General features: G+C 33.3%; 2 protein-coding genes across 3 annotated transcripts; both read right to left on the bottom strand.

The window, feature by feature from the left end:
- Positions 1–1,698: 1,698 nt before the first annotated feature.
- LOC113766161 (major allergen Pru ar 1-like) lies at positions 1,699–4,036 on the bottom strand. The gene is made up of 2 exons (XM_027310380.1): positions 3,933–4,036; positions 1,699–1,933 (listed from the first exon to the last, which is right to left on the bottom strand). The coding sequence occupies exons 1-2, from the start codon at positions 4,034–4,036 to the stop codon at positions 1,699–1,701; spliced, it is 339 nt and encodes a 112-aa protein (XP_027166181.1).
- A 6,037-nt stretch (positions 4,037–10,073) lies between these two features.
- Positions 10,074–15,776, bottom strand: LOC113767117 (calcium homeostasis endoplasmic reticulum protein-like). 2 transcript variants are annotated; one of them, XM_027311294.1, is made up of 4 exons: positions 15,659–15,776; positions 14,079–15,125; positions 11,118–11,398; positions 10,074–10,958 (listed from the first exon to the last, which is right to left on the bottom strand). In XM_027311294.1, exons 2-4 carry the CDS (start codon positions 15,098–15,100, stop codon positions 10,213–10,215), a joined length of 2,049 nt encoding a protein of 682 aa, XP_027167095.1. In that variant the 5' UTR covers positions 15,101–15,125; positions 15,659–15,776; the 3' UTR covers positions 10,074–10,212. The 2 variants fall into 2 exon arrangements, with proteins under 2 accessions (XP_027167095.1, XP_027167094.1); XM_027311293.1 differs by having other exon boundaries at positions 14,079–15,114.
- Positions 15,777–23,284: the final 7,508 nt, after the last annotated feature.

Genomic DNA, 23,284 nt, shown 5'->3' with positions numbered 1-23,284 from the left:
ATAATTCAATATAGCTGTAATCTCCAGCATAATTCTTGAAAGAAACAAATGACGTGTACCTGTACTTGTACGCCACACTGCTCTTCCTGCTTAATCATTACAATTGACACCAATTCTTCAGAACCCAAGAAAAGGGTAAATATTTGAAATACCTATATCTGTTTTATCTACTCCGTTCACCAGTGGGAAAAAATTAGAATGGATAGAGCATATTCATAACTTAGGTTGCAAAAAACGTAAAGAGAAAACTAATGAAAACATTAATCGTGCAAAGTAGAGTTGGTCATTTTCTGTTGACAGGAGGTACTCGTTTTATACTGACATCATAAATTACATGTCATTGTCTTCTGCCGAAGTAAAGTGGAAGTGGAAGTGGAAGTGGAAGTTGAAAATCAACCCCAAACCGAACATATCTTCAATGGATTATTCTAGTTTTACATGAAAGAGGAGAAAGAGTACTTCTCATCTTTTTCAATAGATAACCTCTGTCAAGTCTTAGTCCTATTTCGGTATTTTCCAAAATTCTAGCCACAATTGGCGAAGGAGTGGGACGACTAGAGGTGGCAAATCAACCCACTTAACTAAATTTATCCATACCCGCCCATAAATAGATGGGTATGGGTATCTTAAATTTTTGTATATGGGTATAAATGAGTTACCCAATAATACTCATTTATTAAATGGGTATTATTGGGTAACCCATCAAACTCAATTAACCCATTTAGAATTCTCTTCCCCCCAAGTCTCTTCTTTTCCCCCACCCTTTTTTTTTTTCAAATTTTTCATTTTGTCATGATGTCAACTACTTTTGTTTCATTATTATTATTATTATTATTTGTTGGTTTTATCTTATTATTTTATTTTATCTTAGTTTGTTAACTTGCTCATTTTTTAGCATTACCAATTTATGATAAATTTTAGCCTATTTTCTTATCTTTATAAAATGAAATTTTAAATTTATATATGAAAAAAATGTTAGGGGTTCAAAATTTTTCGATTAAGTTTTTATATTAATTTTTATAGTACTTAGTTCAAATTTTTATATTCTTATTATTCAATTATTAAATAATAGGTAATTTTGTGACATAGAGTATAAATGAAAAAAAATTGGTAATTAAGTTTATTGAACATTATAAGTAAATATTTAAAACTAATGATGGGTACAAAGAGTGGTATAATTGGGTTATAAATGGGTAATTGGGTTACCCAATTCATTTTTTGACTTACCCATTTATACCTATCTAATTAAATGGGTATAAATGAGTTGACTCACTTATACCCATTACCCATTTTACCCAATCCAAACCCGCCCAAGTTACCCATTTTGACACCTCTAAGGACGACTCTTAGTTAAGATCGGGTATAGACCCAAGACTAGACGCTTAATTACAAATTTACAATTGTGAATCCATTAATTAATGTTAGTGCTAGATTTTGTTGCTTTTTATCCAAACTGGATTCAAAATAGGCTTTGTCTTGTTTTTTTATGCGTATTGGATTCAAAATAACCGGACAATAGCAAGGCAAAAGCTTGAAACTATGTTTATTCCTTATTTTAGTACAAAAAATACTAGCAAAGCACGCTTTGAAGTTGATCATCAACTTCAGACAATTGAACCAAACAGCTTAAAGCAAAAGGAAATGTTGGAAAAGCAACACAAATAAATATGTGGAAGGGTCCTACAGTAGGATGACTAATTAGTTGTAGGCATCAGGATTTGCGAGGAGGTAAGCCTCAACAGCCTTGAACAGTCCCAAAGACCTTTGTCTTCCTCCCTGGATTTCTCCCTCAGGGATCTTGGCATCACCCTTGGTGTAGATAGAGCTGGTGGTCTTGCAGATTGACCCTCCATCAGGGGATGCTTCAAATTTGATCTCATTAGTGAATTTCTCAATCCCTTCTTTCAATGCATCACTTTCAATTACGCTATAGCTGTAAATGAAGTTATCTTTGTCAAGTGCCTCAACTCTGTGTTTGGCACTCTTAAATGGGCTAGCCGAATATTGAAGTAAAAAGGATGTTTGTCAAGTGCCTCATTTCGTTGAGTACGTACATTGGGCACACTAATCATCCTTCGTTTGTGTAGACCTAAAACATGAAGTCGAGGGCCTTTTGGCCCTTTCATTGAAAAACCAATAGTCATCTCCATCTATTAAAGTACACGTTTAATACTTTTATATGAGTTATTACCTTTCCGATTGCCTTCTGAAAAATTTAAAGTAATGTTTTTGGTAGTAAAAAGAGATGATTGCACTTTGTCTCTCCATCTATTTTGATGGTTTCTCGAGTTTTCTGGTAAACGGAGATGCCGAAGCCTGAGTGCAAAAATATTAATCTTCAATGGGCCTCCCGGCCAAAGATTTTCCAATGATGAATTGGATAAACAAGTCAGCAATTTCTTTCTGACCTACAAGGAATATAGGGCCAAAATCCTCCGATAATTTTTTCTTAGCACTCTGATATTTAAATTAGTAAAGCCTAGAGAAAAAATTAAGAAAATGTGCTTCTAGAATGAAAAACCAAATGCCTTTTGATATATATACCATTGTTTTCCTCCCCGTCACTTTGACACTTTAATTCAAATCATGTGGGAGTTATGTATAGTTTTTAAAACCATATGAGGGTAATGTACAAAAATACTAAACCATAGGGGGAGGGGGTAAAATGTGATTTGCCCTACATTATTTCTACCCACAAATATTTTCAAGTTATGTTTAAAACCTCATTTGTTATATAAACACTTCTATTACTTACAAACTTATTACATATGCTAAAGTTAAGAGGTATTTTTTATATTATTTTATTTTTGGGAAAATTATCAATATCGTCTCTCACATCTTTTTTTTTTTTTTTGGTCCTTCACATATCAAAAGATGTAAAATGATCCCTTGCATTGTAAAAAGTCCTTTTTTGATCCCTCACACTTGTGAATAGTCCATTTTTTGTCCTTCACATATGAAAATATGGAAAATGATTCCTCACATTTGTAAAAAGTCCTTCTTTTGTCCCTCACATTATTATAATTTAAAATAAACATATTTTAAATAAAATTTAAATATATTTTTATTTTACATAATTAAGATATATTTATGATGTCATTAATTACATCATCTGTGGTTAGCTTTTCGCCTAACTAATGCACGTCTTAATCACATATATGATAAATTTCATTGGCAATATAGGAACAACACATCGTTTCCCTCCAAATAAAAAGTCACATGCCCTCATCTAATCTTATTCGCCAAATTAAACCCAATTTTGAATAGTTTTCTGAAACTCAAACCGAACAGTAACTCAGTCGAAATTATGATTCAGGGAAAAATGGATTTTACTGGTTGAGCCAGAGTCTTTGAATATGGAGAACTAGATGATGTAATAACAACATCATAATTATGTTTTAATTATGTAAAATAAAATTATACAACTAAAGGTTTAATAAAATATATTTGTAATAAATTCTAATACTGTGAGGGACCAAAAGAAAGACTTTTTTGCAAATATGAGGAACCATTTTTATCTTTTTCATATATCAGGGACCAAAAAGAACTTTTTGTAAATGTGAGGGACCATTTTACAACCTTTTATATATGAGGGATCAAAAAAGGACTTGCTACAAATGTGATGGACCTTTCGCCAATTTTCCCTTTATTTTTTATGGAATCAAAATATATTTATGACATCATTATTATTTTATTCAATCCTTCAATTTTGACCCCGACCCAATAAGAGTCAAACCCATTGGCTCATGATCCTTGAGTTTGGCCAAATTGCTGTCCGTCCTGGCTGTTAAAACATACTGCTTTCTGGAACATGAACGTTATATAAGTAGTCACTACTCCAGGATTTCCTTCTGCTGTAGTTGTGCAAATTTTGTGAATGATCCTTCATTAGGCCAAATTAGATAGCTAAACAACTTGAAAGTATCTCCAACCATGAAGGCAAGTTTACATCTGCTGCCCGCCCTGGCTTTTTTGTCTGATCCATCAGTCGGATGTTCTGCTGCAGATCTAAGTAGAAGCAGACTGCCAGACCCATTAAAGATTAATATATTTGTACTCCTCTTCGGCCTCTCTATTTACTAGAAAATTTGGAGACACCATCAAAATAGATGGAGAGACAAAGTGCAATTAACTCTTTTAATTTTTTGAAACTCTTTTGGAAAAAAGTTAAACTCATATCCAACACAAAAGTTTGAGCTATGTTCCTTGTTTTCACAGCTAAAGATGAAAGTAGTAAAATGTACTAGGAGAGTAATAAAGTGTAGAATCAATATGCCAAAAAAAAGACGTGTAGAATCATTGAAGTGATTTTACCATCTAACTAGTTGATAAGTAATCGGTTTTCCAATAAAAGGGCCAATGCGAAAGAGGGATAATTTTTAAGTAACCAGTCCTTTTTGCCAATAAATTCTAGGCTGCCGATTTATAAGTAGTGATTATTGCCCCAACAGGATTATTTAGTAAGTCCAGTGTGTGTATTTAACCAAATTTGCAAGGAAACTTGTGATGTTTTATATTTGTATCGTGATAAAGTGTGATTTGTAAAGGATTGAGAAGATATCATACGAAAACAATGGCACAAAGTTGAAACGTCCATAGTAAAAATCTAAGTCCAATGTTTGCTTTGAGATTAGACCAATCGTCTTTGAAACTTATTAAATGTTTTCTTCTTTTTATTTTTTGAGCCTCTTGTGATTTTGGTTACAATAGCCAAATGCAGCCATAGTTTTTAATTCTGAAATTCTTGAAGCAGTTCAAGATTTCTAGAAGGGGCACTGATAATCAAAGTTCACCTTAATTATTCAAACAATACAACTTCCATCTCAGAGGCAAATCAATAGTTTTTTCCAGTGCAGTATGTATCTATTGCAATGCTGTGATAAACCATGACTGCAGAGGATAACTATTAATTTACTTGAGCCGATGTAATACAAGAAAACCACACTTTGAAGCTTGATCAAAACTTCAGATAATTGAACCAAACAGCTTAAAGCAAAAGGAAATATTGGAAAAACAACACAAGTAAACACAACTAAATATGTGGAAGAGTTCTGCAGTAGGATGACTAAATAGATGTAGGCATCAGGAATTGCGAGGAGGTAAGCCTCAACAGCCTTGAACAGTCCCAAAGACCTTTGTTTCTTTTTTGTTTATTCATTCCCTTATTTTTTCCCTTTTCTGCTACTATCTTTTTTTTCCTTTCTTTCTTTTACCATTTTCTTTTTTTTCACTACTCTTAAGTCACTATTTTGTTTCATTTGTCTATTAGAATTACTAATTTGTATACTTATTATAATATTGTAATTATCTTTTTCTTATAATTTCATTCTGGTTTTATTTATTTACATTATTAGAAAATTCAAGAAAATTTGTATAGCATACAAAACCAATATATGCCTATTATAGTAAAAAATCTATATTGCTAGCAATTGGACTATTTAAAAAAATATTAACAAACTAGAATTTGAATCACTTAATGTTTAAAAGTATATCCTAAAAAATTAATAAATAATTGTTTTATTTATTTTTTTATGTATAATTGATCAACTGCTATGTTATTATGATTTTTCAATTTGTTACTATTGTTATTAAAAATTATTTTTATTCTAAACTCTAGATGTATTGATTTAAGTAATGTATGAAATAGTTTAAGGGCATAGATAACATATACTTTGTTATAACATATATTTTATGAGAATATTACTTCCAATCACAAAAAGTAAAAAAGATAGAAATAAATAAAGATGAAGTTTAAGAAAATTAAAATTATTATATGGATAATAATAGCAAAGAGAAGAAAGTAGTGATCACATGAGAGAAAGGAGAAAATTTTAAAGAATAAAGGAAATGGATAAGTAGAAAAAGGTCAAAAAGGAGAAAAAGAAATAAAATAATGATTAATGTGGAGGGGAACTTTTGTCCTAAAACATAAAACAAGAGGGCAAAGTGCTTATTTATTAAGTTGAGGGAGTTAAGTGCAACTAAGGTTAAGTTCAAGAGGGGTTTAATGCTTGTTGATATGATGCTTTCAGCACTAAAGTTCAAGGGTTAATAACATCTTGCCCCCTCAACTATGGGGATAGTCACACTTTGTCCCCTAAAAAAATGTACACTTGGCCTCCCTACCCTAGTAAATGTTAATCCATCAAAACATGTGAAAATTTTTCTTCTCACTTTGCCCTCAATATTATTCACACTTTGTTTCTCACTTCAACATTATAAAAAAAAAATCATATATTTTGCTTTAATAATTAGCAACTCTATATATAATATATTGGACAAATAAGAAAGTTATAACAAAATTTTAATATTTAACATTAACATACTTTTGCCAAAACAAATATTGAAGAAAAACATCACGCATATAGTTCTTCAAAATAAACATTTAGTATAACATTTCATTACCATGTAAGGTTGTAAGTGTTTTTAAGATATAATTAAAAACATTTATATTTTAAAAAGTGATATAAATAATTTTGTATACCATAATATCTTTCGAACTATTAATCTTTATTCTCAAAGAATAAAAATTGAGTTTTGTAATAATTTAATAAATTTGATATTAACAAAACATGTTGGCAAAACACTATCAATAAAAAATTTAAAAGCACTTGTCAAAGACTAAGCATCAAAAGATAATGTTCAATATAAGTTTCAATATAAAAATAAAAGTTACATGCTTTTACTTAATTAAACTAAATGATATAAATATGCTTTTAAATTACAATATCTGCTCCAAGAGTAAGAAAGGGTATATGCATTTTGTTGATAAATTTAATAAATTTTTACGTAACTCATTCTTTTATTTTTTGAGGTTAAAGATTTATAAGTTAATTTTGCACAATTCAAAAGATATTATGACACAAGAGATTATTTACAGGACATTTTTTAATATGAAAGTTTCAAATTCTATCTTGAAGAAAACTTACAAAAATACATTGTAAGGAAATGTTGACAGTAAAATGATTATGTGTGTGTGTGTGTGTGTGTGTGGCGTTTTTCATCAATAATGTTTTGGTGTAAGGTATGTTAGTTTTAAGCATTATAATTATATTATAACTTTCTAATCAGTTCAATATATAATATATAGAGTTGTTAATTATTAAAACAAAGTGTACATTTTGTTGGCCGAAGGGAGCACAGTGTAAATAATACTAAAGGCAAAGTTGGGGGCAAAATTTTCACATGTTTTGAGGGTGTGACATGTACTAGGGTTGTCACAAATTTCAATTGATGATTATTAATTAGGTCACAATTTCATCTTAAGATATTTTCTTGGGAATAAAATGAGAAACTAGAAAGGAAAGAGAAAAATCCAAAATTAAAAGAATTGAAAGGCTAAAAAAATTGTATTTTAGGAAAGTGATTTGAATATTTTTTTTAATCATTTAAGGAGAAGATAGATCTCTGCAATTCCTCTTTTTAAATTTCAATCATTAAGGTGAAGATTTTTGTGGGAAAGAGGAAGGATTAAATAAAGAAGAAAGAGAAAAATAAATAAAAGAAAGGAAAACAAGGTAAATGAAAAGTCAAAATAATACAAGGGCAATTTTGTCCTAAAGGGGGTTAAGTGAGCAAAATTAAAGGTTAGGGGGTAAACTGAAAAATGGGGTATTCTTTGAGGGGATAAAATGTGATGAACCCGAAAAAAAATAACGTTAAAGGATAAAGTGCAAAAGTGGCTATATCTTAGGAGGAGTTTTTGTAACCCTTTTTTTGTTCAGTGGGGCAAAATACGGCTACCTCTATAGTTCAGGAGGGCAAAGTGCTATGAACCCTTTGTCCTAAAACATAAAATAGGGGGGAAAATGCTTATTTATTGAGTTGAAGAGGTAAAGTGCAACTAAGAGTAAAGTTGATAGAGATTTAAAGCTTTTAACCCTAAATACGTATTAAAATGGTCAAATTAGTTCGTTGATTTTACACTTTGTCACTCTCCTTAGACATTTTGCTATTTTTTAAGATAAATATTTTTATTTTATTAAAACGAATAGAGAATAAAAACTACAAAGGAGACTAAACGTGACCTCTTGTACACGATTATAAAAAATAAATGACAAGAAACTCTCCATTACTAGATATTAGGAACCGTAGACAGAACTAAGAGTTTCAATCTTACGACAACCATGCTCCTTTTCTTCATGGAATCTTGCACCATAGAGGAATTCATCTAGCACTGTACTACTGTAGACATTTTACTAATTACTTTTTCATTAAGAAAATTAATTTACATAGTTAAAACTCTTACACTGTTAAAGTTCAAAAAAAAAGAGTTTATATTTTGATGGTTCTCATGTTCTTACATCGTCAAGAGGCCCGAATCCAAGAACACAACTACTGACCTACAAAGGGTCTTTCCCAGTGTCCCCAGTAAGATCTTCAGAACGTTTGATACGATGGAGAATGGATCAGAAAGAAGAGCCAGACCGAAATGCAAAGTTTCTCTCACGTTTGGAGACCAACATTTTTAGTTTTTTGGCTGCCTAATTTGGCCCAGTGAAGGGAAGGACCATTGACTAATTTTGCCCAGCTACAACAGAAGAAAATCATTGGATTGGATATAGGGAGTGTGTTTGTTTGGACTGAAATATTTTCTAAAAAATGTTTTTCACAATTTCAGGTGTTTGGTTGCCTTAGAATTGGTGAAAATATTGTACGCAAGAGATTATTTCCCCATTTTGATTCAAAATAGGAGGAACTAAGTTTTTTTCCAAAACAACGCATCCGCTGGCAAAGTTGAAACTCCTGTCATTTGTTGATAGAAGAACATTCTATCCAACAGACACACAAAACTCTAAAAGCGTATTAAACAATTTGCTAAATCTTCACTTGTGACAAATTCATCAATGACTCCATTACTGACAAACTTTCGATGCAGATGGAATTTTCTCCTTTTTAATAACTTGATTTTTCCTTCTCCATACAGATCCTTTTTTTTCTGTTTTCTTTTGAAACCCCAATCTTTTTTGTCGAATTGCCCTTGATCTTTATCCTTGGAAGTTTATACCATCTTATTATGAAAATTGAATTTAGAGTTTGTAAATATTACTAATAGATTAAAAAAAATGTTATTTCACAGATGGATTCATGGATTAGGACTTTTCAACTGGTGGTGAAGTACAATAACGATGAGTGGAGAGCAACAGTGGTGGCGATTGTTCATTGACATTTTTAATGACAGGATAAAAAACAAGAAAGCTCCTATGATAATCTAATATATAGAAAAGTTTTTCATGATTTTAAAACATACAATACGAGATCTCATACTTTGAACTAAATTGTACAGGTGACGGAATCCGTTAAGTTTAACGGAAATGGATGAAATAACAAAAATACCCTAATATAATTAAACAAAAGATAGATCAACAAAATCATTTATTTTATCCTCTAGAGAGAAAAAATTGAGAGTTAAGAAGTAGAACGTGTATACTTGTTAAATATTAGATATAAAAAAAATTAAATTTCAATAAATCATTTCCGTTAAGCTTAACAGATTCCGTCATCTTTACAATTTAGTTCAAAATATGAGATATCGTGTTGTATGTTTTGAAATTACAGGGAACTTTTATGTATATTAGATTTACCACAAGAAGCTTTTTGGTTTTTTACCCTTAATGATAGAAGCAAAGTTTCAAATTGCAACCAAACACCAGAAAATTATCTAAATGCAAATCTTTTCCTCGAAAATAATTTGAACAGAATGAAAATATTTTCCATCTTACCAAACATATCAATAATGCTGTTAATTTTCCATAAAATGGCCAACATTTTGGCCTCCCTTTCTTGCTGCAGTAACCCAAAAGGGCAGGGGCGGGAAAACTAATGTTAAATTGCTGATCAAGAAAATCGCAGTCTGTACACTTCATTGTCTATCTATAAAACTAGAAACATTATTCAAGTGATGTCCATAGTCCTTTAGGGTTCCAGTTTTGGTGATTAGCCAGGAGTAACTTTTACACAATTGTCCAAATTAGTGTCTCAAGGACCAGACTTCTTTACGAATTTTTTCAAGCACCAAGGTCAAAAGGTCAAAAGTCCAAGCATCCCGGCCACTGAAACCATTTTGTAATGAATAAAGACAGAGAGCTCATTTTTTGTATTAAATTAAAAATGCGTCTAACTGAAACTTTTACATGAGCATCAACAGGAAACTGCAGAAAAATGAAAACTTTTAATATCTATGATCACGAATCACGGCACATGCAACTCTTCTCACCTTGCAGCAGCTCTTGCGCTCATCGATGAATGGTAGGTGGTGCTTCTCTGTTTCCTATAAGATGCATACACGTCATCATATTGGCTTACCTCATTAGGGTTGGCTGTAGCTCCAAGCCCCAATCTTCCAGAGTCACTGGCTCCAGGTTTCTGCTCCACGCTTCCATCTGGATAAGTCCCAGACTCCGGGTCCAAATGTAGGTCAGGAGGAGGAGGAATGCAAGCTCCTCCCTTGCGGACGGGAGACTCCCTCTCATAGTCATCATAATCATCTCTCGATCCAGATGATTTCATGGGCCCTTCTGAGGGGTTAACTTCTCCAATTTCTCTAAAGAACTTTGATACTCTTTCAAGAATTTCAGAGGGTGATGCATTTGGAGGAGGTATGACAGTCGGTATATCCAAAGGGCTCATGGGACAGTAAGGCACCCCACTACCGATCTGCATTTTTCTTACCATTCCAGGAATAAGACCAGGCGGAAATAAGGGATATGGAGGCAGCTTTTCGCCAGCACCGGTTGCTGATGCAGGCAATTGGCTTGCTGGTTGTGCGGAAAGTGGAGTAGTTGCTGACACTGCAAATCCACTAGGAGGAACTGAAGCAGAATGAAATTGTTGGGGCGGCAATGATGGTTGCACTGGAGGGACTAGTTTGTCACGGTATTCTTGATCTGGCAAATTAGGAAATGAAGTTTGTTTATCTGGCTGCCAGGCATTCTGGTTTGCCGGATAGTGTGGTACACCTGCAAAAATGGATAACCAGCTAGAATCCATAAACCTCAATGATGAATTTCAGTTTTGGCATGCTGAAGAAAAGACCCAATTTTCTACATCATTTAACAGTCATTCTCCTCAACAATCAACTACACATGACAGCTAGAAGAGTGAATTCGGAAGGATACCCGTTGCAGTAGATGGATCCGGTGAAACAGTGCGCAAATCCCTAGGACCTGGAAAAGAATTCATTGGCAGGACACGAATCATTTCATTTTCAAGTCCACGAATTGTATCCTGATCATAAACTTCCTTGGATGCCCAAAACTGCAATATTTTTTGAAGGCGTTCCTGATTTTCTTCCTTGTTCTGAGGATTGTGGTAAATCCTTGCGAGCATGGAGCCCAAGAAAGGCCTAAACGCTAGTGCCTCATTATCAAGTTCGTGAGGACTTTGCCGCATCTGGAAGCTGCACATTTGAGTTGATCAAACACATAAATATGTGCCCCACTGGGGAAAAAACAAAGAAAGAGATATTGACTTGATATATAAACTTCTCTCATTACATTGCAGGAATGAAGCGCCTGTCACTTCCCAGAACAAGCTTTTAGTTATTGATCATATACTTCAGTACGAAAACAAAATTACACTACTAATTTTGGTAAGAGACTTTAGCAACAAGAAACAAGCAATTACACCAAACAATTTCAAACATCCACACAGAAACCAGTTCTTCAGCTCAGGATCCTGTGTCTAAAATCTCTGTCCAATTTCCATGTCCCATACAAAACGACGACATTGCAGTTAAAATATTTATTACACTGATTGCCACCCTTCCCAACGTCTCCCCCTTCTGGTAGAACTCTTTTTGGGTCGTGCAAATTTTACAGGGCCTTGTGCCGATGGAGAAATTGAAAAAATTCTTCCAATTCTTTACTCCAAATGTTATGGAAAACGCAAATCTGGAGTAGCAGGGGAATCCCACTTTGAAACAAAAAATTGATCAACTAAATGCTTCTTAAGGGGCATACATATATCAAAATTCTGGCTTGCTTTTCTCCACTAAACTTTTCTGGTATGGTGCACTGTTTTAGCTTCAATCATACTGTAAATTTAAATCAAGAGTCTTACAGATGGGATGATTTTGGTGCAAAAATAGGTAGTTGGGCGTTTTGGTCTCTGACTCTCTTCAAGCCATGTAAAAGTTGCCCACCAACTATTTGATACAATGTCTGTTAAGAGTACTCATGATTTGCCATCAAATTATGGACACCATGTTTGCAAGACTCTTTGAAGCTTCAGATTTGCATTTTTTTTCAGAAAGAATGATAAGTTCTTTTTTGGTCACGAAAGTCAAACTTGAAATATGGAAAAAAGGGGAAGCCAAAAGACAGGGAAGAGAAGGAAAGCCACATCATCATTTTCTAGATTGAAACGCTGTCATTTTGTATTATACGGGGGAAGTTGGACAATTATATTAGACAGAGGATCCCAAGCGGGGATGATATGGTATAAAGCCTTGGATCCTTAAAATTAGAGACACAAGGGAATTATTTTTAAAAAAATTCATACTTAATGAGATATTAAAGCAGATAAAGATTCCTCAAGAAAGAAATACAAAACGAGTCAAAATAAAACTTAAATGAGCCACCCTCAGTAGCTTGCTCAGCAAGTAAGAAGGCATTCAGATTCTTCTCCAGAAGTACTTGACTAAATTTCTAATATTAGTCACCAGACATAATATTAATATTAAAAAATAATAGAGAGAATATACATTTCTAACCATACTACTTCAATACTAGCAGTTTACCATGCATAAGAGACAACAAATAAGGAAGAAACAGAAAATGCAATAATAGTGCTAGATAGAGACAAAGAAGGCGCAACTAAACACACACCGTTTTCCAACCAGCATGAACAAATCCACCATGAGCATCTCCACCTAAAATTATTTCTTGGACTACAACAAGGAAGGTTTTTTTTTCCCTGTCATCTAAATCTTTGCAACAAAAATTGAAGGGTAGTACAGATTTGCTAGTGACATGGAGAATAGTACCCCAAAGAAAGAAGTAGTGATAAAAGAAGTTTTGTTCATAAAATGTAAATGCGAATGATCTAAAGAAACAAAACTACTAAAAAGCTCTATTACTAATATTAACAAGGGTTTCAAGGAGAACATTCCCAAAGAAATGTCACACTGATGCAGGAAGAACACAACACTACTTCTATGTACTTATCTCATTCACCGTAACAGTAGTGTAGTTTAGTAATTTTTGAATTTTAACACTAAAGATTGTAGTGTAATTTAGAGTCCCTGTTCTTTATTACTATGAAAATAAGGATTCTGACTGGATTGGAACTGTGGTTAGAATTCTATAGTCTTACTGCCAAATTTGTACTGTTTTCCCTGTTTTGATGATTAATAAAAAAATGCCTTCTTAAATTATTATTCCAAATGCTAGCGTCTATGCTACATCAGACCCCCATTCAATTTTTAAAACCAAGATTTCTGATTGTTAATTTAAATAGCTTTTGCCTTTTAGGCATCAGCCTGGACCAAAACAGACATGTTCTTGAGTGAAACACGTGCATATGTATTCACAGTCTAAGAATAGTTTTTATCTCCAGTTAGCTCACAGCTGTAACAGACTAACTTCAATAAAGTAGTTTCAGCATCATGGACTGGAATACCTTTAAATCATTAGAAATATCTACAGCAAATGGTAAAGAAGCATGCTTGAAGGAAAGTTACCAACAATGAAAAGACCACAATAGAAGTCCTAAAGGAATACTATACAGTAACAAAAACACTCAAAATTAAGAAACCAAAACTTTGGCACCCCAAACAGCCCTCGTTTTATGCAATTGTTTCCGATATCAACATCTTCATCAATATGAACTATATGTAAATAATAAAATGCATAAAATTAAAATATCCCAGTTACCAGCAAAGGAATTTCTGACCAAAGAAGGTATACACTAATCAAATAATCAGGATCAATTAGCAATCATATAAGGTATAAAAGAACCTCAATGCAGAAAGCTGCAAAATCATTTCAAAACTATGCACATCAACAAAACCATTTTGCACTCAAATTCACATTCTAGGAACAGAAAAAAGCACCAAAAAACCCAAAAAAAAAGTATACCTTTCGAATAGGATGTCATTAGCAAGAAAAATTATGTGCAGTTGCCTCTCAGAATCATCCAAGGAAAACATTCTATCTCTAAGCGCCTCTGCCAGAGCAGGTATGAATGGAGACCTCTGGATGAACCAATTCTTAGCACCTTTGATAGACTCTTTGGTGCCGTTCAGATTGTTGAGAACATTATTGAGCTCCATTTCAACATCAGCAGGAAGTGGTCTAGACAAACCCCTAAAAGACCTGTAAGACTGATCATAATCTGGTCGTGTTTGACCAAGGAAAGATGGAGAATGCTGAGCGTGTTGCTGTTCATAGAATGGTGGAAAAGGAGGCTGGTGCAAGTAAGGAGCTCCCATCATTGAAGCAGAACCCACAGCAGTATTTGGGCCACTCATTGGTGGAGCATTTAAAGGTGATGGGCTCATCATAGGATTTGGAGGATGCATCATAGGCATAGAAGAGGGGGGGAAGGAAGGATTGAGGGGGCCTCCTGGAGGCCGCGTAGCCATCCAAAGTTTATATCGGTAGTAATTATGGCCTTCACCACCAAATAGAAAACCGTATTCAGGATTCTCTTGCTGTTTTTCACGGATCATAGCTTCAAACTCTGGGCCATTCTTGGCAGAATACTCAACCAGCTTGTCAATACGCTTCTGGAGTTCCGGATCAGATGGAGGAGGAGAAGGGGGTGGTGCAGAATCATAAGGGCCATGGAAGGGTGGGGCAATAGCGTGAGGGGGCATATGTGGTGGAAAAGCAGGTGGACGTTGTTGCTGCTGCATGTGAAGTAGGTGAGGATGGGGAGGAGGGTGTGGATATTGCGGTTGCTGCATAGGACGAGGGTAAGGGAACTGTTGGAGAGAAGGATGTGGAGGAATAAAAGGGGGGCCATGAGCAGGTGGAGGAAACTGTTGGTGCTGTGGATGAAAACCATACGGCTGCTGCTGCTGCTGCGGGATGTTAGTAGCTTGCTGCTGTTGGGCATATGCCATAGCAGCTGCATAGTCATGCCCTTGCCGATCCATCAGGTCTCAACCACCTGAAGCAAGACTAAATCAAGCCACAGAAAAATTACCTAATCGCCAAAAACAAACTAAAACCGAAACACTCAAAAAGAAACTTCCAGTTGTATGAAAGCCACATATATTTAAATTACAAAGCCAATGACATTGCATCAAATTTCTCAACTGAAAGAGCAAAAAATGTTACCTGTAACCTTTGTTAATAAACTATTCAGTAAGCTAAGTCAAAAAATTTGAAAGTTCTTCACTCGAAAACAATTCCAACCAAAAGGGTGCATGAAAAAGCAATTTTTAAGCCTAAAATTGAAGGATCCAATAAACCCTAAACCCTAATTTCAAAAAAGAGCCCTAGTTACTTTGAAAATTAGATACCGAAATGGAAGATGAAATCCCAATTAAACCTTGTAATTAAATCCCAAAATCACATCCCATTATCAAAACAAAAGAATTCCAAAGAGGGAAAAAAAAGGGACAGACAAATAATTGTTATAGTCCATAAAACCATTTACCAAATATATTAAAGAAACGAAAATTTTCTTCGAATGATGAAAGAGAGGTTACCCAGAAATAAAGGGCCAGTCTACTTGAGCTCCGAGTTGCTGGAAACGTTGTCCGACGGCGGTGGCCGGCGAAAATCGGGAAGCGAAGGAAAGATGGGTTGTGATGTTTGGAATTTGGGGTGGCAGTCTGGCAGAAGAGTGGCTGTGCGGGAATTGGAGGGACTTTAATTTGTCTTTTGGGGTTTAGATTACGGTTAATTGCAGTTAACTCCCATGAGATTTTTCATTTCGGTAAGTTCTATTATCTTTCATTAATTAATAGAAGTGTATAAAGCTAAATAATAAATACACGACAGTTCGCATATGGTACACTGCTTGTACAAATAATTAACTTTTCCTATACTAATAATGTGAAGTTTTTTTACACAAACGGATTTACGTACATAGAGTTGAAAAATGAACCACGTTTGGTTTGATAAGGATTAGTTCAAGTTTGGTTCGCTAACTAATCAAATCAAACTTAACCAATGTCTTAATAACATTCAAGTTCAATAAATGGTTTATTGAAACTTGGTTTGACAGATAAATAAGTCAAACTTGAATGAAATTTCATACTCATTAAAATAATCAAACATAATTGAACAAGGAGGTGTTCAACTTGATTATGATCGTTTACACCCCTATTTACAGGATACACATACAAAAAAATAATTAAGAAATAATTATGTGTAGTATGATGAAAATAGGAATTTTGTATTCCCTCTATCCCTTTTTACTTCTTAAGTCTCACCCTTTCTCTACTGAAAAAAAAAATTAAAATTTTGTATTATTTAACCTTACACACATCTAAATCCTATATATATATAGGAGTTGTATGATTCTTGGGTGATTTTCATCTGATATTTGGAGGGGCAGTTTGGAAATAGTAAAATTGTAATAGCATTGATTAAACAAAATGCACAAGTTTCTGCTTCCTAAATTTGCATGGTTTACCTATTGTGCCCTTTTGGGGCTAATAATTTGGCTACTTTGTCATTGATTTAGCAAAGTGGGTAGAAAAGCAAAATGAACTCCCCTCAAGTATGTTCAACTGAATTGATTACGCAAATGAAATGCATTTAAGTCAATATTAGTGCACTAAAGCTAAAGATGAATGCTTGAATTGTAACTGCAAAAGTTCTGTCTTCTTCATCCTTAAAGCTCAAGAACCATTAATTCAGCTCTTGCAACAAATGGCACTTATTTGAATAAGTAATTGCAACAGGTTGATGAAGTCATTAAAGAGTGAGAGGTGAATAATCATTTGCAATGACTGTTACAAGAGTCACTGTAGGACCTCCCATCTTCTTCAACATTTACTCATCAGTTTGTAAAGTAGGTTATAATAAAAGCTTTTGTTAAGATACAACATTGTGGATTCAGATGGTTTTGTTGCGTGGTATCAGAGTTGGGTTTGTAGAGGTAAGCTCAATTTTGCTATTGCTTTCTGGTCTTTGGGCTGTATAGCTTCCATTCGACAATCAAAATCATGAATAAGCCTTTGTGCTTGCTATTGCAGGGGGTGAAGTATGGATAGATTTTGCTCTTAGATTGCACTTTCTTGTTAAAGGTATAGGGTAACTCTATATTTCCACTTGATGCATGTCATTTGTTGATTAAATATGATTACAATTGTACTTGATCCACTTGAATAGTGTGCTCGAATGAACAAGTGTGTGAATGATTGTACCACTTTGAAAATTATATTGCAATTATGCAATTTTTTTGTTCAATAGTTACGTGACTGAGATGTTGTGTGTTGATAGAAATTGCTATTTGAATAGATAAGTGCTATATTTACATGCTCTGTTATTTATGTATTGAATTTTGTAGGCCTGATAATTGTTTAATGCAAGTTAGTGTTGTAATGAGGAATATTAATTTCCTCTCTAATTATTTGTAGATGCATGTATTGATCAAAATAATGGCTTTTAGGTGTAGTAGTTAAGCAAACAAATGGTATATCTAAATTTTCTATGTTTAGATTGAGGGCCTATGGGTTGAAATGTAAGAAGGATCAAACAAACAATATCGATAATCTTAATATTAAGAAGTAACTTCGAAATCAAAAGGCAAAAAAACGATATACATTTGGATAAGAGTTTGTTTGGATAAGAGTTTATTTGGATGATTTATTTGAGATATTTACTGTAGCACTTTTTGTGATGTGATGTATGTGAGATAAAAAGGTGATTGGGAAGATAAAAAGGTGATTGGGATTTGTGAGGCAAAATTTTTTTTTTCAAATTCTCTTTGTCCAAACAAACTCATTGTTATCAACAAAAGAAAAAGATAAAGCATGACAGAAATAACGGAAATAAGTATAAAGCGTAGAGAATACATGTTCGTTCTGTTGAAAATACTGAACAGAACAATGGTGAGTGTTCCTAATTGAACAACCCCACTCTATTTGAAAGATTAAATGTAGGGGAAAATGATACATATGATAACAACACGAGCTTCCATTTGTATTAGACATTGAAAAGAAAAGTAAGGGACCATGCCAACAACCTCTAGTTATTGCTGATTATGACAACAAAAATTAAGTAACATGTAAATGTGTTCCACTTGATATCAAATTATCCAACACAGCCAAGTTATTTAATCACACCATAGGCATCAATTCCCACGCTTCGCGTGGGACTTCCCTCTATTGTATCTCGATTTGTTATGTGTACGCGTTCACACCACATTGAGCATTTGTGCAACTTATAATAGTGGAAAAACTAGATGTACACCTTAATATTGAAAAATATGTATACTTTTCGTTGGCCTGGTTTACATTTCAATTTGTATATGTGCACATATTTACTGCTGATGTACACATCAATATATGCATGTGTAAACATATGGGTTTAACAAATTGCTGAAAATATGGAATATGATGCTTTCTAAAACTGTTCTTCCGTTCGTGTTTGGAAAAACGAAATATATTTTGTCATGAAACTTTGGCCAGATGACTAAATTGGCCAACATATTATTGCAAGGACTATATTATACTTGAACAAAAAGCCTGCAGACTGTTAACAAAACCTATGTTATATGAAAAAATTGAAAAGCGTTTGGATTGTGATTTTTTTCAGAAAAATTTTGAAATATTCACTCGGTACATTTTTTTAATTATCTTTTTACCTTATATATATCACATCATTATAATATATTTTTTAAAAACTTCAAAAACTTGCAATCCAAAATGAGATGATAAGGAATTCTACCTACCGAAAAACTCAGAAAACCAAACTTAAGACACAAAAGAAAAAAAATCCAGCCTATTTGTATCATCAAAAATTGTTGAAGTGTCGCTATCATCATTAAATGTACTACTAATTCCCGGCCGACCTTCCCCGCAACAGTCTGCACGAGTTTAGGTGGATGGAACTGGAACCAAATATAAGATAATTTACAACTTAGATTTGGCCATCTCTTTTTTTTTTTTTTTTTTTGACGAAAGTTAGATATATAAATCTAATCCCAGAAGAAACCTCAAAAGCCGGCAACTTTTGAGATCCTTTCAGGGATTTATAAACCCAACCCCAAACCCCCCAAGAACCGATGTGGGATGGCAACCCCACAAGGGCAAGCCAGTAGGCCCGCTGCTATTGGCCATCTCTTACGGTGAGTTTTAAATCATAAGTTTAAAATTTTGAAAAATTTACAAATAAAAATTTGGGTTAATTGCCGTTTGCACCCTAAACTATTCAGCAATTGAACTTGATGCCTTAAATTTTTAATTTTAGCAATCAACTACTTTCAACTTTTAATTTTTTGCAATCCACTAAAATTTGGCAATTAAAAAGACCATTATCATCCTTTGTTCCAAAATTACCCTTTTCTATGCATATACTAACAGTTACAGAAATTTTGCACAAGTAATTAGCTAATAAATAAATGATTTCAAATGAAAAAAAATAATCTACCTTCCGAATTCAATCACCAGAGTCCCACAAAAACCATCCTAAGAATTATCTCAAAAGACATACCCAAAACCTCCACCTGCTGCCCCCTACTCGTTCGTCCCAATTCCAGAGAAGAAGCAGCAACACTGCTACCTCTTCCATCTCCACACCTTTACGCTTCCAGTCTCTTGTCCTAGGGAAGGGCTTAATGCTGTCCATCTTACCGACAGGGAGCAGAAACAAGGGTGGCATGCATTTTTTTCGAGCAAAAAGGTGGAGCTTAAAGGAGTTAAAATCATCTGCTGTTGAAGGATTGGAATTGAAAAAAGGGTGTTGGTCAAAAAGGTTAAAAAAAAAAAGTTTGGCATTTGATCAAAAGAAGATGACCATACTGCTAGATTCAAGAGGTTATGGTAATAGTGTTGGTGGAGGTGTGCCTGTTATGGCAAGATTTGGATATGAGATATTTTGCTGTTGGTTTTCCTTTTGGTCTAATGATTTTTTGGGATTAATTCATCGTGCAAGTTATAAGAGGTTATCATAGTGGTAAAGTTGAGAGGTTATGGTGGCATTGATGGTAATGGTGATGGTGATGCAAATGTTTACGATGATGAGATTTGGATATAGAAATTTTTTTACTTTTTTTCTTTGACTTTTTTTGGTGTTAATTTGTTTGGTTTGACAAGAAAGTTATTTTTTCCTTGTCCAGTTTTTTTTTTTTTTTTTTTTTTTTTTTTATCTATTTGATACGATAAGATGAAGGTAGCGGTAAGAAATTGGTGAAGAGATTACGGTGGTACGTGAAGAGGTTATGGTGGTAGTTCACGAGCTGATAGTAGTGAAATATGGACATGGGTTGTGCTTTGATTTCTTATTTTTTGGGTGTTAAAAGGTTCTCCTAGGGATTTATTTGACTTCATTAAGATGAAAATGAAATGGACATTTTTTGGATGTTTTGTAGGAAATCACGGGTAAAGTAGTACAATCATCCTTATCATGATTAGGTTTAGCTTGATTTATTAATCATGCTAAAAATTAAAAGTTGAAAGTACTAGATTGCTAAAATTGAAAGTTTGGGGTATAATGTTTGATAAACAAATTGTCGAGGGGTGCAAATAGTAATTAACCCTAAAACTTTTCAATTGACAAATTTATATAAATAAGACCGGAGGTTTCTAACAATTTCATTGTCCTCTCCTGAGGTTTTAAAAATTTTACTTACCTCCCTTGTTAGTCATTTTGGACCCAATGCTTACACCACTAATGGCTAAATGACTTTGTAACCCTTATTAGGATAATTAAACACATATGCAAAGGAAAAGAGTTACACATTTGCTAACTATATTAACTAGAATTTGAATTGTAAAAAGTTAATTAATTTCCCATCTAAAAATAAAGCCAATATCAAGTGGATCTTTTTTAATTTTTATATACTTGACAAATAAAAGAAATTAGACCTAATGTAGTTGATTAATTAAAGGATTTAGATATGAGAAATAATTAAGCGTTTACAAACTAAACTAATCATAATTGGAAACTAAAAAAAATCTAATTTGGCATCTAAAAAGGGATCCAATACCATGCATCCCTTTTTCAGTTTATGTACTTGATAAATAAAAGGAATCAAATATAAAGAGATTTCAATTGTGTTATTTTTTCTTATAATTGTGGTGATAGCAAGAATCTTAAGGTATGGAAAAAAATTATTTTGTTACATTTTGAAAGTTGTTAATTTTTGTTATGTATGATGGAAATTTTTTGTTGACCATATGTAGTAATGGCTTTATAAGTAAATTAACAAGTTAGATCAAATATTTAATTTAACTAGTATAAGAGTTCAGGGGCACTTTTGGCATATATAAATCTTCTCACACCCAAAATTATTTTTTTATTGTTACTTTTTTTTTAATTGGGCTGAATTGTTACAAGAAAATTGGTTTTAAGGGAAATTAGTAATACTTTTGTAACCTCATGGGAGGACAGTGAAACTATAAAAAATCATGAGAGAAATTTCTAAAATTATCCCAATAAGACCAAATGAAATGATTTATATCCGTTTTAAACTGTCATTAATTGTGAATTTCAAATATAAAAACTAAAAAATAATACTCCTTAATCCTAATTATTTTGTTATGTTTTAGGAATCTAAACTTTTTAAAAATAGTAGTTTGATTATAATGTTTGTATTTCTCTTTCCAATCTTACCTTCACAAATTTAAAATTTGAATTTGAATAGTAATATGCACATGATTAAAATGAGTGACAATATTGGAAAGAAAGACTAAAAGTGGTTTGGAATATTTCAAAATAAAAAGTATGACACTTTTAATGGACAGATGGAGGAAGTAATCGTAAGAATTAACAGTTCATAAATCATAATTTTCATTTGAAAACAAGTTCATATGAGTATCATATATTGATTCATATGAGTATTCGAATAGCCACTAAACTTTTGAAATCGTTGACCTTGGCTACTAAACTATTAAAAATTTGATTTTGGCTATTGAACTATTTAAAGTTTAGATTTCGAGCTATTCTGTCATATTTAATTGTTAACTATGCTAGATTTGAGTGCCTGCACACGATTCATGAGATAAAATAAAGGGGCAATTTAGGAAGTTCATATGCATCTTCTTTTTCTTATTCTTTAAACCCAAAAGGTAGTAAGATTTAACGCCATCTTGGTGGAAGAAATCCAAAATTTGCTGCTAGAAAGAAGGAGAAGGAATAGAAGAAACCCAGTTTGGGTTGAAGGAAGTACGAACAAGATTAACACCACCAAGAGCAGTGCCAACAAGATCCATGCTGCCTACATCCATGTCTCATCTACTTACTTGTGTTTGTATTATAAAGACAACAATAATAACATCATGGACTGCACAAAAATTCGGGAAGAAGGTTTGCCAAATGCACATTAGGGGAGGTTTGTACCATCTTCCTAGATATTTAAATTGTTATTATGTAAGGAACATAATGAAATTGTTTGTTTTTGAAGGATGGATGTGGACATTGGGGTTGGCTAGATGATGAGATGTGCGCTCAATCTGTTCTGATTATACCGAGTCTTTTAAGAAGGATAAACTGAATGGATGGCTGAATTAGAAAAATCTACAAGAAAGTGGAAGGCAAAAGTTACAAAATTGGAGGCCAAAATGAAGTCACTTGAAGCTGAAATTTGCAAAAATCCTTCCATTCAAAATCCTGTTCATTACAAGCTTTTGCTGATGCTCAATCCCTCCATTCATTTCGTTGTTTCATTTTTCTTGATTTGTCAGACGTTTGATGTTTGGGTTTACGAAGAAAGTGTTTTGCTTTAGAAAAGACGAAGAAATTGATACATACGAGAAGAAAGAAGTGGTACAAACACTCTTCTGAACTTCCTAAACTATCCATTTCTTTTGTCTCGTAAATCGCATAGGTACTCAGATTTGGCATAATTTACTATTGAATCTAATAGAATGATCCGAAATCTAAAATTTAAATAGTTTATTGGCCAAAACCAAATTTTTAATAGTTCCGTGATCAAAACTCAATGATTTCAAGAGTTTAGAGGCAATCCGGACAATTTGCTCTAATTTTAAGGTTGAAAAAAAAATTACAAGGTTCGAAATTTTCAACTCAAAAATACACGCCTATGATCTATCTGACCAAACTGGGTGGTTTGATTGACAAGTCAGTACGGGTCAAAAGTCAACCGTCCTTCATTATTAGTACTAATTCCTTTTCGGTTCCCTTCCCATTTCACTATTTCG

The sequence above is a fragment of the Coffea eugenioides genome, chromosome 3 (assembly GCF_003713205.1).
Source record: "Coffea eugenioides isolate CCC68of chromosome 3, Ceug_1.0, whole genome shotgun sequence".
NCBI lineage: Eukaryota > Viridiplantae > Streptophyta > Magnoliopsida > Gentianales > Rubiaceae > Coffea > Coffea eugenioides.
This window is presented reverse-complemented; position numbering and strand designations above follow the sequence as displayed.